The 16,600-nt window shown below is 34.7% G+C and overlaps 1 protein-coding gene and 1 long non-coding RNA gene across 5 annotated transcripts; both read right to left on the minus strand.

Annotated features, from left to right (window-relative positions):
• Positions 1–46: 46 nt before the first annotated feature.
• On the minus strand, positions 47–8,313 carry LOC131535732 (uncharacterized). Of its 4 annotated transcripts, XR_009269734.1 has the most exons (12): positions 7,199–8,313; positions 6,220–6,445; positions 6,054–6,129; positions 4,948–5,228; positions 4,573–4,637; positions 4,399–4,481; positions 4,029–4,082; positions 3,275–3,482; positions 2,828–2,915; positions 2,143–2,240; positions 1,695–1,839; positions 47–1,585 (listed from the first exon to the last, which is right to left on the minus strand). XR_009269734.1 is itself a non-coding variant. In XM_058768284.1 (11 exons), the coding sequence occupies exons 1-7, from the start codon at positions 7,222–7,224 to the stop codon at positions 3,425–3,427; spliced, it is 786 nt and encodes a 261-aa protein (XP_058624267.1). In that variant the 5' UTR covers positions 7,225–8,313; the 3' UTR covers positions 47–1,585; positions 1,695–1,839; positions 2,143–2,240; positions 2,828–2,915; positions 3,275–3,424. The 4 variants fall into 4 exon arrangements, 1 of the variants encoding a protein (XP_058624267.1); XR_009269733.1 differs by having other exon boundaries at positions 4,029–4,481; XM_058768284.1 differs by lacking the exon at positions 4,399–4,481.
• Positions 8,314–8,433: 120 nt separating this feature from the next.
• On the minus strand, positions 8,434–16,387 carry LOC131535733 (uncharacterized). The gene is made up of 3 exons (XR_009269736.1): positions 15,562–16,387; positions 15,023–15,117; positions 8,434–13,678 (listed from the first exon to the last, which is right to left on the minus strand). It is a non-coding gene; the product is annotated as an uncharacterized LOC131535733 (long non-coding RNA).
• Positions 16,388–16,600: the final 213 nt, after the last annotated feature.

Here is a 16,600-nt window from a genome sequence, read left to right on the forward strand (position 1 = left end):
CTGTAAATAAATCAAAACTTAGTTTTGATTAGTAATACGCATTGCTAAGAACTTCATTTGGACAACTTTAAAGGCACCCTCAGATTCCAGATTTTCAAACAGTCGTCTCTTAGCCAAATATTGTCCGATCCTAACAAACCATACATCAATGGAAAGCTTATTCCAAAAATAAACAAAATTAGTTGTTCCAATTTAGCATACTTTAGGTATTTTTATTAAGCACATAAAAATGGAAATGTATTTGTAGAATACTTAACACAAAATAAATGTATACGTTCTGGATGCTGAACCTCACTGACCACTTTTTTGATGCTTTATCTGAAATCAAAGTCATTTATTTGTTTACATTACATGTGGATAAATGACCAACTAGAAAAGAATGAATCCAATATTAGGTGATATTATAGCATAAGAGATTTATAAGCTATTTTTTGTGGGGCGGTCATTTTTGACTGGGAACACCACAAGTGTGATTTTTTTTTTTTTTTTCCCCAATTTTATGAAATGTAAATTTTTATAAAAGCTTTTCAAAACAAATTTCTTGGTTAAACAGAGCATGGTAGTGGGATATACAGTGCAATTTGAGATGAAGGAGATACATTTGTGCGGGAATGTCTATGGCCATTCTCGCAAGTTTAACTTTTTATAATGCGAGACATTCCCGCACAAATGTATCGTATCTGCGCGTCATCTGCGCCACGTCACCTGTAGCGTTTTTCCCCCTGTTGGCAAAGGAATGGACCCGCCCTACTCTGCCTCTGATTGGCTTACCTTGATGTTCTTTCCCTCAACCAACCAATCTCACTCCTGAAGCCTAACTTTTAGACGCTGCAGGCAAATGTCCATATTTCCAGAGGCTACGTAAAATGTGAAGGAACAAGCTAACTGCAAGCAACTTATTTTTGAAGTAATTGGGCTATGTTGGTGGTTAGATTAGCCTGTTTGTAGCTAGCTAAATTAAGTTCACTGTCGAGCAGGACGGAATGCATTTGTATCTGCTGTAAATTATGGTGTTCCAGTATAAATGGTGATTACCGCGTGAGGCTGCTGGGTTTTTTTTGTTTGTTTTGTTTTTTTGCATGAGGCTGCTATGAAGATTGTAAGTTACGTTATCGCTGCATTAGTTCGCTACCCTTTGCAAAATGCTCCTCAGTCTCATTTGTCTCGCATATCAGCTATTACTCTGACATGAAGTCGATTTGAGAACTGTTAGTCCAAATATCTAAGAATTCTTAAATCAATAAGCATTTTTCTAGACATGTAAAAATTGTCTTGTTTTCAGAAAAAAAAAAAGTCAAAATTGAGTTTTTCCTTAAAACAAGCAAACAAAACAAAAGTTTGGTTTGTCACCTTTTTCACCCCTGACGAGTTTGCACCCCTGGTATACCCTTTTAAAATAGGAACTACAGTAGCATATTTACACCTGGATATAAAATAACAGATTATACTACTTTAAGTCCATACCTTCAAGCTCAAGTAGGAAATCTTGAAAGAATTCCATGATTTTTGACTCTTTCACTTGTTTAATCGAACCACTTGGGCTCATCTCTGGGGCCAGGTGGGATAAAATGAAATGGGCATCAACCTAAACACCAAAAAGAAAAGCATAACAATGGATTATAATATTTGTCATTTGTGTCATACTTCTAAAAAACACTACAAAAATGAATGCTTAAAACAGTATTTCTACATACTTTGTCATCATATCCTATGACGAAGAGATCGTGACACTCATGTGGCTTTCTCTGCATGACTTTAATAAGATCATATATCTCAAGGCCCTCGCGCAGTTGTTGCAGCATTGGGATGCGTTTTGTTGTAATATGTAGAGCAAGAGCTCTGGCAAAAAAATAAACAAAAATAAACACCAAATTTTTTTTTAAAAGCAGGGCTTTCAAAATTCAAAAGCCAATAAGTTATTTGTATAATTGAAGTTAATTCCTTAACTACTATAATGTACGAGTTTGTAGATGTAAAAAGACTCATAGTTCCCATCAAACAAGTCTGTAATTACAAGTGTGCTATTGCTCAGTTTCATCTGCTTCAAATGTACCATATTACAACACATCATGCATTGTAGTAATGTTAAGAGTTGATACTTGTGTAAATGAACAAACTAATTTTTTCTCAGTGCTGACTTACCTTAATATGCTTTCCTTGTGGTCAACATTGACTGGTCCAGTGTAGCCACAGTCCAGGATTTCGTTTGTGTAGTTGGACAGGTCAGATGCATCTTCAATCTACAAGTAAAATGTTACCTTTAATATGTATATTAACAAGCATGGTTCACTGCTGAATTTTGGAGTAAAACCAATCTGTCGGTGGCTTTATAACACAATAACAGTTATTCCAGCAAACTAATTTACTAAAGGACAAGAAGTAACAAACAACTTGTCTCTAATGAAATTCTGTCAATAAGACCCACCATTTTGATTAGTGGTGATATCATGCACACCATCCCTTTTAATGTTACCAGAAACAAGGTATTCGTAACACCATTCTTGCATAAACCTCCTTGGGCAATGCTCACAGCAAATATTTCACCTGCAACTCTAGAGATGCATACTGTTTTACATATGTATAACAGCTCTTGGCACTAACATAGAGTGGTATATTTGTATAAATGTCTCATCTGTTTTTGTGCATATAATAAAAATCAGTGAGGTTTAAAACCCAAGTGAATATTATATGGACAAAAACAGCTGAAACATTCTTCAAAATATCTTCTGTGTGTTGTTTCTGCAGAACAAATACGTTTGTAATAACCATGAGACTGAGTAAATGATTGAGAATGAAGTGTGTATGTGAAGCAAATCCAAACACGTACTTGAACAGCTCATTAAGGGAGTACTTAAGCATTTTTCCTTTCTTCGCATCACCTTCAAAGACACGTTTTTCAATGCCGGCAACCATTGCTAAATTCACAAAAAAGATGAGATAGAACAGGAATCCTCAAATCTGGCCCACAAGATCCACTTTCCTGCAGAGTTTAGCTGTAATCCTAATCAAGCACACCTGAGCATGCTAATCAATGTCTTCAGGGTCATTAGAAAATCACAGACAGGTGAGTTTTATCAGGATTGGAGCTAAACTCTGCAGTGGATTGGACCTCCAGGGTAAGATTTGAGGAACCCTGGGCTAAAGAAAGTCATTGCAAAAGCAACACAGCTGTGATTATTGCAGATACAGACAGTGTATTTTTAGAATAATGAAACTGTGGAAATATATTTACACATCTACAGTACTAAATGCATGCTTAAAGCAAACTACTCACTGGACAGAAATTCTTTCCTCAGTGCCCCTGTGTCAACTCCTGGCTCTCCAATTAAGGTGATTTTCAAAGGATTGACCCGGGCTTCCTGTTTTTTGCCGTTTCCACAGATTCAGGCCTCTCTCTAGAATGTTATCTCGTGATACGCAAACTTCAAATATTTTTGTAGTGTCTTATCTGTGCTGCTGCATGACAAATCACATCCTCCTCACTGTAAAAACAAAATTTTATACACACACACACACACACACGTACGTGTATGAAGCTAAAAACAATAAAACGAAATTTTCAGCATCATTACTCCAGTCTTCAGTGTCACAATATAGCACTATGCTGTTTTTTTGCTCAAGAAACATTTCTGATTATCATCAATGTTGACAACAGGTGTGTGCAATTTTTTTTCTTTTTCTCAGGATTCTTTGATCAATAGAAAGGTTAAAAGAAAAGCATTTATCTGAAATTGAAAGATTTTGTAACAATATACACTACTGTTCTAAAGTTTGGGGTCAGTAAGTTTTTTTTTTTTTTAGAAAGAAATTAATACTTCCATTCAGCAAGGATGCATTGAATTGATCAAAAGTGACAGTAAAGACATTTATAATGTTAAACGATTTGTACTTCTGATAAAAGCTTTTTCTATTCATCAAAGAATTCTGAAATTTTTTTTTTTTTTTTTTTTAAAGTTTACAATTACAATGTAACATATATTCAAATAGGAAACAGTTATGGTAACAATATTTCACATATAACAGGTTACCATGAGATATGATCCAAATCAGAACACGGTTGTTTTTCTGGAACTCCATCTAGACTATAAAAAAAAAATAATAATATTAGTTAATGCATATAGTTTGGTTTTTAAAAATATCCGTTTACGGATCACATCAGCAATAGTGTAAACAAAGATTAAAGAAATATTACACCCAGAGAAACACACAAGAACTTTTATGATTTTCTTATGAAGATTATGTTTCGACAATGCCACATTTAACTTAGTCTCTGGATGCAGTTTAATTTGAGAGTGAATAAATCATTTTGGCCTGTTCATCATACAGTGATCTCATATGGCTTCAGAGAACAACCCTTTTAGGTTTTTAAGCTTTAATCCGAGTCACTATTACCATTACCTTTCTCCACAAAAGCTGGCATGCAGTTCTAATTCTGACACCGGAAATGTTTTGGTACATATTGGGCACTGGGCTTCAAGTGCCTACACATTAAAGACAAAAATGTATGCCAGGCAAATTTTGTAAAGAAGAATTGATAACTGCCAATCTTCAATTTAGCTTTTGCTTGTGTACCTCCTGATGTTCAACAATGGATGATGTTCCTTCAAGACTACAGCTTGGCCTTGAAGATGTTGCCTCTGCAGGAAGACAATTTGTTTTTGATAGAAAACAGAAAAGAAAAATGTGATGTTCTATTGACAGAATTCAAGGCTGTTGGGAGTAGTCACAAATAAAAACACCCCTTAGAAGTCAGGGGCGTATTGAAATGTGGAAGTTAGTTTATTAAAAGGTCTTCAAAGGAAAGTCTCTGCAAGGCTACAGTGGTACTAGCTGACAAATCCCGATTATCAATCGTTACTACTGAAGTAATACATTTTGCAATGGTCAGAATTGTCAGTGTACAGGTAGTAAAGCAACTTAAAGATAGTAACATCACAACAGTTTTACCTCAATTTCAGAGTTTTCTGAGTTTTGCACGCTGTAACACTGGTCAGAATGCAAAGCCAGTGTCTGGAGTGGCGTCAGAGTCTTGCATTTTTTACATGTGGCCTTTGGCATTCTGGCAAATTCAGGAGCATCTGGTGGCAGCGGTGTCATGTCAAGCTCATCTTGCAATGGCACGATGTACAGAAAGTTCTTCCCACCACCAGAAGCACTTTTGATCACTGATCCTTTATACCCCTCTGCCTCCAAAGGTATTACAGATATTCTTCTCCTTCCGTTCCCACCTATATTAGCAAGTAATTCAACAAAACTAAAATAAGTGAATAACTCTACAGAATAATTATAGCATTAATATTGTACTGAACGGACCAATTCATATTACTAAATGTTAAAGAGTTAGTTCACCCCAGAATGAAAACTTTGTCATTGATTTCTCACCATCAATTACAGTTGTTCCAAAGTTTTAAGTTTATCTTCGAAACACAAATATACATAGATGAAATCTGAGTGATGTCTGTCCTTACATACACTGCCTTTGCAACTACCACTTTTATGCTTTAGAAAGAGATCTAAAAAACGATAAGCGAACAAGCTCAACTGAACCTGAATGACACACAATAACAACATTTTTCTGGAAATTCAATCATGCTGCATAACACACGAGAATAAACCTCATTGGTTATGTAGCACGTTTGAGCTTTTGGAAGAGGTTTGTTCTTGTGTGTCATTCATGTTTTTGTTGAGCATTAGTTTATGGTCGCTGATCAAGGATTATATATACACGAGTAAAAGCCTAAATTCAATCTGTTCATCAAATAAAGTGATTAAGTCTTCAGAAAATTTGGACTAAACCACTCGGTTAATATGGATTATTTTTACGATCTCTTTATGAACTTTCCAAAGCACCAAAGTGGTAGTTGCAAAGGCAGTCAATGGAGGGACAGACATCTTTCGGATTTCACCAAAAATATCTTCCTTTGTGTTCTGAAGATGAAGGAAAGTCTTACTGGTTTGGAACGACATGAGGGTGAGTAATTAATGACAGAATTTTCATTTTTGGTGAACTAAGCCTTAAATATTAAATGATGATATTTTATTAAAAAGCACACCTGCAGCTTTGAAAAGAAGCCACCTGTCTTCCAAATCACTCATCTTTGAGTATGCTTCCTGCAGTAAACTTGATAACTACATCAAAGTTAAAGAAAACCCTTAAAAGACTGACACAACAAATACTGCTATTTAGAATATGTGTTTGCTTAAGATCGGACTCCTTACCTCTGCATGCGTAGTATCCCATGTTAAGGACAGGGTCCTCTTTCCTAGCCCTACTTGCATGAGCTCCAACTCTTCAGATATAGAAGGGGTCGTATCGGATTTAGAGCCCAGCAAAGACACAGAAACATCAAAGGTTTTCTGTGCTTTTGCTGGTACAATTGGCCTGTGACTTCTGGCAAGATGTCTTTTATTTTTTCCAGTATTTTTAAAAAATCCAGGAAAAGATCTGCAAATTATAGAACAGGTAAACATATTACTATGCATGTTTTTTTAGTTTAATTTGGAGTAGCAAGAGATGCCATGTTTAGCTGCAGCATTCTATGCTGAATATCTATCGCTATAAAAAAGAAATGTGTAACACCTAAACTGGCCCTTTTAAATATGCTTGCTCATCTAACTAGCCATTTCATGTTCCACAGATGGTCTTTTTGACTGCTGGTTCTGGCTCTGTGTCTGACCATTCCTTGAATTTTCTTCAGGGATTACTCTAGCCACCAGGGACATAAAATGTTGTGCTGCTTCAGTTACAGCACGTTGATCATACTGGAAAAACGAGGTTTAGATGCAAAATAATACTACTGATTCAACATTTGAGAGGCTATGGGGAGAGGCAGGGAAAATTTAGGTCTCTTTTGTGAGTTTCATGTTGAAACGGTGTTTGTTGTGAATATTTAGATCTGGGCACTTCATATTTATTTATAGCTTTTTGAAGTTTAATCGTCACATTAAGCTGCACGGTGATTCTGGTCTGTACCCACATTTAAGACCTCTTGAAATCATAATTAAGACTTTCTTGTACAATTTAAGACTTTTTAAGGACCCGCGGAAACCCTGTAGCATACTGTTGGCTAATCAAATCAGCGGTATCACCAACTACAGACGGGCTTAGCTAATGTTATGTATTTAGGTGGGGTAGCATGAGAAAGAATAATTAAGTTCACTTGTCACTGAGTTTAAGATGTTAAATTGGTTAACTTACCCAGTAAACGAGCGGTTGCTGGCCATTGCTGCTAGAAGCTCGCTCTTCTGTCAGACTGGCGGGAAAGCGTAGTGGGCGTGGTCAACCTGTCACTTCAATCGAGAATGGCCAATAGAAATAGGCCTTTCATCCTGGTGCGTAGAGACCGCCCACTGAGACACAGCTTCACTCGCAAACAAAAGTTTTAGACCCGCAAAAAAACACGGCAGAAAAGAGAGCAATATTTGTGGTTTCGTGATGAAAAGTTTTTGAAGTGCACAAAGAAATTTTTTTTTTTAAAGATTTGCACACACTGCAAAGAATTTTGTTATCAATTTCAGAGTTTTTTTGCAATCCTTTTTTTTTTTAAATTACAAAATAATTACTTTTGCTCTCAAACACAGAATTTTTGTTTGCATAATAAAGACACAAAAATAATTCCATAGATGAGCAAGCGACAAATGCTTAAAAAATGTGACATGTTGCCTCCTGTGGCAACGCATGATTTATTGCAACGCTTGCATACAGGTGCAGTAAGGTCAGTTCGTTCACCTTTGTCATCTGTTTTAAATGCAAAGTAATGCCATATTTCACTTCTACTGTTTTCTTTATTTATTAATTTCGGGTGCGTTGATAGAGTTTCATCTGTTTGATCGCATTGTTCTGTTGTCTCATTTACCGGTTCCGGAGCAATTTGGGAAGCACTGCCACCTACAGGTGCACTTCGCAACAGCAGCGTATGAAATACCGAATTGAGCAAAATTATGATATCGTACCGTTTGAAACATGATATATACTGGTAATTTTCCAGTACCGGTATACCGCGAATCCCTAGAACACACTGAGGAGCTGTTTTATGGTTGAAATTAGCATTGTAATCATAATTGAAACTCTGATCATAGAACTATGTGACCCTGACACTGTATTTTCCTATTTATTACTTAAGCTGATTTGACACAGTCTGTATTGTTTAAAGAGGCGTAAATAAATGTTATGTGATTTCGTAACCTAGTCCTGACTGGAGTGGCAAATTGCATATTCTGTAACACTTCACTTAAAGTCTTAAGTATAATGCACATTTTAATGCATTATATCTTTTTATATATAATTGTAACTGAAGTTAAATTTAATTATAATATTTGGTGTGTTTGTTTTGTGTTTTAATGCATTATTTTTTTTTTAAGTCTTACAATGAATAAATTAATTATATATTTTATTTATTTATTATAACTGCATTCATGAGATCATACAATGCATAAGGTGCATTACAAAGCATAATTAGTACATTAAACCTACTTTTATAATGCATTACACATAAAGGTAGTGTTACCACAGATTCCCCTTTCCTATGATAAAATGATTTCTTAAAATCATTTCTAGTTTTACTTTAGGCAGCAAAGCATATTTTGCATCCCTCCAATCGGACTGTCTCTGACATTTTGCACATTTACAAAATGAATAGATTCAGCTCAGATGCCTTTAAGGCTTCGAGGCATTCACATTCTGAATTATCTCAGCAACTGGCATTAGACCTTTTAGAGAATTTGGCAGCACAGCACTGAGAAATGATCTTCGAGCGTGACTGCAAATGTACGTGGGGAAGTGTATTCTGGGTCTATTGCAATACGTGTTTCCTAGGTCTGCCAGAACATTCCAGGGGATGTTGGGAGCTTATGATTGTGGCTTCAGCTGCTCTTTCTCCTGGCATGTTTTGCCCTCCGATGGATTTTTTTTTTTTTTGCAGGAACATCATTGCTCAGCTGGCTATACAGGTGCATCTCAATAAATTAGAATGTCGTGGAAAAGTTCATTTATTTCAGTAATTCAACTCAAATTGTGAAACTTGTGTATTAAATAAATTCAGTGCACACAGACTGAAGTAGTTTAAGTCTTTGGTTCTTTTAATTGTGATGATTTTGGCTCACATTTAACAAAAACCCACCAATTCACAATCTCAATCTCAATTATGACTTCCAACAATTATGAAAAAAGATATACGAGGTGAAATGATTAGTGTGTTGCTGCCGCATTCCGTCCAGCACAGCTTCCTTTCGTTCACAGCGGTGTACTTTTGTTCCTCCTTACAAGTCCAAACTTAACAACCAAATCAGTCAAATATGTAAGCGTGGTAAAATTTACTCACACAAGTTAACCTAGAACTAGTTTTTGATTAAGTATTGATAATTGTGAAACGTCCCTGATTATTTAAAATGACTAATTTCATGAAAGACTTTATAATGCTGGTCATAACGCCTACCAATAATCATGCTAAATAATCATGATTTCAGTATTGACTAAAATAATTGTTCATGATATTTCTGCTATAATTGAGCAGCTCCAACTAGTTTACAAGTTCATCTGTAAAATGTTTCTTCTGCTGCTTCTTATCACAGAGGAAGGAGTGGATGAAGAAAGTTTTACACTACGGGATGACACCAGCATTGCTGTACTAATTCCAAGAACTTTCAACGGGGAGACAATGGAACAGAAGACCTTACTACAAGCTGTGGATCTGTGTTGCAAACCTTTCTATGTGTATGACATCAACTACCCAAAGCCTTTTGCTCCCATTTGGGAGTTTTTGAAGCACAGTCTTTAATATTCCAAGATTTCCTTCAACACACTGCCTCCTCCTTAAAAATGTTTTATTTAGTGATCAGTAAAAGCTTTTTATTTTAGTGATCATCAGTCCAGCAGCCAGCAGATTTGTTTTTATTATTATTATTATAGTTTTTTTTTCAACTACTTACACATTTTCATTTTTTTCAAAACTTTACACACAAATCCAAGAATTGCACACAAAATGCAAAATGCCTCACATCTGTTGCAAAATGAAGCACTGCATTAAAAATATCACAAACAAATCTCAAAAGCAAACACCTTTGCCATAATATTAATTCCTGTTAAATTGTTGTGTGTTACATAGAGAGTCAAATGCTGAGAATTAGTGTATGGTTTTGCAGATTTTGTGTGTGCTTCTGCTGTGTGAGTGTCAACTTTCAGCAACTGTGTGACAAGGAAAGATTTTGTGTATATGCAGTTGAAAAAAAAAAAAAAACTGTATAACTTGTGTTTATGATTAATTTTTATTGATATATGTTTGTATGTTATGTTTGTTTTGTTTGTGTACTGTATTTGCACATTTGTGTATGTTTTGATATGAATGAACTGAGACACATTTGTTGGTTTTGAATTCACTGTACATCTTGAAAATGTGTTAGTTGTATGCAGTGTTGGGCACGTTACTTTAAAAAAGTAATTAATTATAGTTACTAGTTACTTCTCACAAATAGTGACTGAGTTACATAATTATAAAAGTAACTAATTACCAGGGAAAGTAACAATTGCGTTACTTTAAAAAAAATGTTCAAATGTCAAATAACTTTGGATGTCCCCAATATTAAATATGTTAAATTAATGAAATGGACACTAAAAAGAATAAATTATTATTATAAAACATTGTACATTAATCTACACTATTTATCTGCTAACACTTAGTATCAGTCAGTCAAGCATTATAATATAATAATATGATAATTCAATATTATATGATGATAGAAATTTATTAATTAGAATAACCAAGTATGAATGCATATTTGTCATCAATATAAAACCCACTAAGGATTAATGAGCAGCTGGGTTCATGAATATTAATCACGTTGTCTGCGTTCGCTCGAATTGATTTGCTGAAATCAAAACAGGGACGATAATATGTCAGCGCCAGCCAATGAGATTGTCGTCCACTGCCAGAGAAACCGGCAGTTCTTAAAAGCTGAAGAATTCCAAAGGAACTCCGTTATTTTGACAAGAAAATACAACAAAGAATATCGTTTACATGTAGCGCGTCAATTCTGCATGTTATGAAAGACTCTCTTGCTCTGTCTCTTTCTTTGCGTGCGTGTATGTGAGAGAAAGCGACGGCGAGGCGTGCGCCTTCACACTAGAGTTTATGGTACGTCAAATACAGCTACACTGCGCATCCATTCAGATGAACTGAAAAATTATTCTAATAATATAATATAGTAACGCCACATTTTATTGTCAGTAACGGTAACGGCGTTGTAACGGGAAACAGTAATTCGTTTGATTACTCGTTACTGAAAAAAATAACGCCGTCCCAGCTAACCATAATACGTGATTGTTACGTAACTGCAACGTAATTTGACGACCAAACTTTCGTTGTGACAACGTAACTAGTTACGTTGCGACAACCGGAAAAGTGAAATTCCCGGATACGTTGCTACAACGTAAATTCGTGACGTCGCCAGTTAGTAATCACAATGTTGTGACAACGTCGTGTGCTGGTACAAAGTTGGTCATTTTCAGGGCGGACAGTTTGTGTCCTCATTTGCCCAATAAAGACGAAATATTTTATGAATGATGGACGCATACTCAATTAGGCAAATCCAGATAATTTATTTTGTTTTTGAAAACAGTACACATTATTATATTATATATATATATATATATAATTTAAAATAAGAGTTAAGTGTTACAAGGCTATTCTTAAAAAAAAAGAGAGAAACGAAGCCATAAGAATCTACTGAAAATGTGCCACGTAGTGATCCTCAACGTTGTCAGAACGTCCTTATTACTAACTGACAACGTCACAAAGTTACGTTGTAGCAACGTATCCAGGAATTTCACTTTTCCGGTTGTCACAACGTAATAGTTTGGTCGTCAAATTACGTTGCAGTTCCGTATTATGGTTAACTTATTTAAGTCGTTGCCACTAAGTCGCAATTACCTTGCTACGACGAAAGTGATTCTCTCCTTTTAAAAATTATCAAGAATTCTTTTATTTTCCCTGAATATTAAGTTGTTTGTCACTTTTTTATATTTGCATACAGTACATCTATTGTGTCTAGAATTATTGTAGCAAAACTGAGCACCTATGAGCATGGAATGTGTATTTGTAGAGAATATTTCAGTAAAGTCATCAAGAAAATGTTTTAGGAGTTGCAAAATTATATTTTGTTTCTTTCTCTCTCACAAACCAACAAAACCATCTCAAAATCATCACTGCAGGTGCATAAATCCTATTCTACAAATCACAAATGCGGGGATATATTTAATTTTTCCAGAATTTAACTATGGTATTTGTAGATAAGTTCATGTTGGAATGACCTCCGTATCTCAATTCAAGCAGCTTTAGCTTTGAGTCTTTAGCCATTTTCAAAAAACGTCTAAAGACACATCTTTTTCATCAACACCTGACCAATTAATGCTATCACTTACCTGTTCTATTCAGTTCAATTCTATTCTATTCAGTTTGATCGAATTTCAAATTCTAATCAAGCGTGCAAGTGGGATCTCACATTCTGATATGTCATGTGAAATCTCACATATAAGTTCTCATTCTTACAGTCGTGGTCAGAATTATTGGCACCCTTAGTAAATATGATCAAAGAAGCCTGTAAAAATAAATCTGTACTGTTTAAAATGTCACAAACCTGCCTGGAAGAGGATGTGTGTCTATATTGTCTATATGCAAGGTGAGGAGGATAGTTTGAGTGGCCAACGACTCTCCAAAGATGTCTTGTCAGGTGAGCTCCAAACTCACCAGGCATTACAGGAGAGACTCAGAGCTGTTACTGTGGCAAAAGGAGATTGCAAAAAATACTGAATAAAAGGGTGCCATTAACTGTGGCCAATGTGTATTAGAGAAAAAAAAAAAATACTCCTAATGAGTCAAGTCAAGTCAAGTCACCTTTATTGATATAGCGCTTTTAACAATACAGATTGTGTCAAAGCACTTAACAGTATCAAATTGGAGGACAGAGTGTCAGTAATGTATAATGATAAGATTAAACACTCAGTTTTCAGTTAAAGGCATTTCATTGTTGAATTCAGAGATGTCATTGTCTAGCTCAGTTTAGTTTAAATAGTATCTGTGCAACCAAATCGGCGATAATCGCTAGAAATGAATGAGCTTCCCCCCACCCCTTTTTTTTATCTTTTATCAAAAAGGATTGACAATGCAGATTTATTTTCACAGGCTTCTTTGTTCATATTTACCAAGGGTGTCAATAATTCTGACTATGACTGTATATATGCAAATGTACAAAATTTGTTCATGACTTCACATTTTTTATTTGGGTGTGTGAATGTGTTTTGCCCCACATTCACATGAGTTTCTTAATTTGTTATTTGTAGAATATGATTTGTGCACCTAAGAATTTTAAATGATGTAACTGTTGTGTTGTGTTTGTTAGAGAGAAAGAGTAAAAAAAAACATTTGGAACTCCTAAAAAAAACTGACTTTAAATTTACTACCTGTAATACGCATGTGTCTATTCTTTACAACTACAAATTCCACTGTCACAGGTGCTCAGTTTTACTATAATAATACCTTAGAACATAATACCAATAACACTATAGAACATGGTAGTAGTCAGCCATCTATGCAAAAGCAGAGAGGTCAGTGTGGTTGTACTGTAGATACAGCTGTCCAGGCCAACATCTGATGTACTAATGTCTTCAACTGGGAATCCAGAAAACCTGCAGTAAAAATAGTACAGTTCAAAATCCATCATACATAACCAATATAACAGGACTGGCCAGAAGAATAAGGTGAAGAATAAGGATCTTTGGTCTAATGTATGTCACTGGTGTTACCGTGTTTTTTTTTCTGTCACATTACATAAAATGTGTCACATGTGGCATGATAATAATAAATTTTATATCCACTGAATTCTGCTTCACTCAAGAGTTAAGATTTAAAGGATTGCATCATTATTTGTTTATAACTGTTTCTTTTTTTTTCAAATATTTTCATTGTTATAGCAAATACATGGTTGCGCAAATGTACTAATAACATCATTCAATCACACTTTTAACAAACCTGATTAAAATAAATAAAACATAATCTCCTTATTTGTCACATTATCATTGTTTTTCTGTAACTCTGACTACATGTGCTGAAAAAAAAAAAATCGAGAAATAATATTTCATAAAAACCTCTAAAAATTGACAAAGAAGGTAACACCAGTGACAAAAAAGTTACAATGTGGTCTTTAAATAAATGGTACAAAAAATATAAAAATAATTTAGCTGTCAGTTATGCGTAATCATAAAGTCAAAAGGTAATCTAATAATGTGGTCTAAGTTTAAACTTTAAAAAAATAAATACATTTTAAGACATCTTGCCATACCAAAAGTGGATGTTTCTGTAGAATGACCCAAATATGAATGTAAAAAAAAGAAAAAGAAAAGCTGTGCGGAGTATTTTTGTGTGAATGCTTTAACAGTGCAAAGTTTTTTTAAGTATTTTTTTAAAGGATGTTTTCAACATTGATAATAATCAAAAATATTTCTTGAGCAGCAAATCAGTATATTAGAATAATTTCTGAAGGATCATGTGTCACTGAAGACTGGAGTAATGATGCTGAAATTGCAGCTTTCATCATAAGAATAAATGACATTTTACAATATATTCACACAGAAAACAGCTATTTTAATTTGTAATAATATTTCACAGTATTACTGTTTTTTTTTTTTTTTTATCTGCATTTTTTAATAAATTCAGCCTCTGTGAGCATTAGCCATATGGTTCATTGTGCCTGGGAGATGTTGTCCTAAGTCTGGGGTGCAGGCCATCAACATGGAAGAATGTAGGAACATTTTGCAATTTGTCACAGAGACAACAATTTTTAGTATACAATGCCAGCCAGGTTTATTACAAGGAACCAAGCTAGAGCAGGTGAAATGTAGAAAAGAGAAAGAAGAATATACAGAAAATATTTTTTTAACATAACAATTTGCTTCTAGGTTTACTTATTTAATATTGCTCATACTTCTTACTTGTGGATGTCAAAGCCCTCTTAAAATGTTAAGAAGCTTCACCTGTTCACTTGTGTTCCTTGCTTCTCCGTCTCGGCTCCCTTCAGAAATTGTGAAATCTTGGAGCCTCCCATGTTGCTGTGATTTTTTTTCTTCTTCTGAAGTCACAGAACAGTTTTTTATCAACATTTGATTACCATGAGAGATCAAAATACGTTTGAACTAGATTCAGTTAATTGTCCCGCTGATGTAAGTGACGTCACCGATTAACGGTACAGTGTAGGCTATATGTTTAGGTTAAATAAATTAGCCTATTTCCAATCACCCACTGAAAAATTACCAGCAAAACTTTTACAGAACTGTCAAAACCTCTCATCTACACATAATAATTGGGTTGTAAAATCCCAAATTTTCAAAAAGAGCTCAGTCTATGGAGTTAGCCTAACTTGCTTCCTCTGAAAACGGCCAAGATGCTAACGGACTCGTAAGAAGACACTAAACAATTTCTATGAACTAATTTAACCAGAAGCGACTCCAATACAAGCAAGAGAGGAGTAAATAGTTACATTTAATATTTGTGAGATTTTAGGGACTAAACTTACCGAAAACAGTAAAAACAGCAGCGAGAAACGGAGCTTCCTGCTTGTCAGTCGTTGTGTTGACGCCCGTTACCATGGCAACTCCCTCCGCTCCAGTGTTTGAACCGGTTTGAACCAACGCGGCTCGAACGTTCAGCACGCACGCATTTAAAACACGTCACAGTCACGCAGAATTTACATAGATAATCATAAATAAATAACAATCTAATTAAATTATTATTAAATCATACATTTAATTTATTTAAATGTAGTTCTATGACACTCTGCACGTGACTCACACTTTTTTTTTTTTAATGAACACTCAACCACCTTATTTCATTAGAAAGCCTTAGACTAGGGGTGGACAATTAATTTTCCACAAGAGAAACTTGGGCAGTTTAGTCGATTCTTTATTTTAAAAATAATAATAATAAAAATAAATAAAAAAAACTCTAAATGAATGAAAATGTCAAACACGATATTTTATGAAGGTTCACAAAAACAGTTGAAATTGTGCATTTTTTTGCAGTGTTTCAAAAACTAGCATCACAACTTCAGACAAAAAAAGCAAAGACCATTCAAAGACCAGCATCACATTAGAGCAATTCCAGCGTTATTGACATTACATTCGCAGTCAAAACATAAATTTAATATTAGGCCTCGGTTTTTGTGTAATTTCTATTCTTGGGCCATGATTGTCCCTTGAACTTGATTATTTGTATTCATTTGTTCTGGTTTTTCTGTTTTTCACCTCTGTCCTTTTAATACATATTAATTGATAATGTCCTGCTGTAGTATTTAGGCTGTAGTATTTTAGTATTTTAATTTTACATATCACATATTTTTTTTTTTTTTTATCTGCATTTTTAATAAATTCAGCCTCTGTGAGCATTAGCCATATGGTTCATTGTGCCTGGGAGATGTTGTCCTAAGTCTGGGGTGCAGGCCATCAACATGGAAGAATGTAGGAACATTTTGCAATTTGTCACAGAGACAACAATTTTAGTATACAATGCCAGCCAGGTTTATTACAAGGAACCAAGCTAGAGCAGGTGAAATGTAG

Source organism: Onychostoma macrolepis, unplaced genomic scaffold, assembly GCF_012432095.1.
Source record: "Onychostoma macrolepis isolate SWU-2019 unplaced genomic scaffold, ASM1243209v1 Scaffold76, whole genome shotgun sequence".
Taxonomy (NCBI): domain Eukaryota; kingdom Metazoa; phylum Chordata; class Actinopteri; order Cypriniformes; family Cyprinidae; genus Onychostoma; species Onychostoma macrolepis.

Bases quoted from the DNA above. Each gene is read 5' to 3' on its own strand.
- LOC131535732 (XM_058768284.1), bottom strand. From the start codon at position 7,224: ATGGCCAGCAACCGCTCGTTTACTGG. The intron at 5,229-6,053 runs GTGTGCTTTTTA...TTGCTAATATAG, and splicing joins GCTTCTTTTCAAAGCTGCAG to GTGGGAACGGAAGGAGAAGA. The intron at 3,483-4,028 runs GTAACCTGTTAT...TTGTTTTTACAG, and splicing joins GATTTGGATCATATCTCATG to TGAGGAGGATGTGATTTGTC.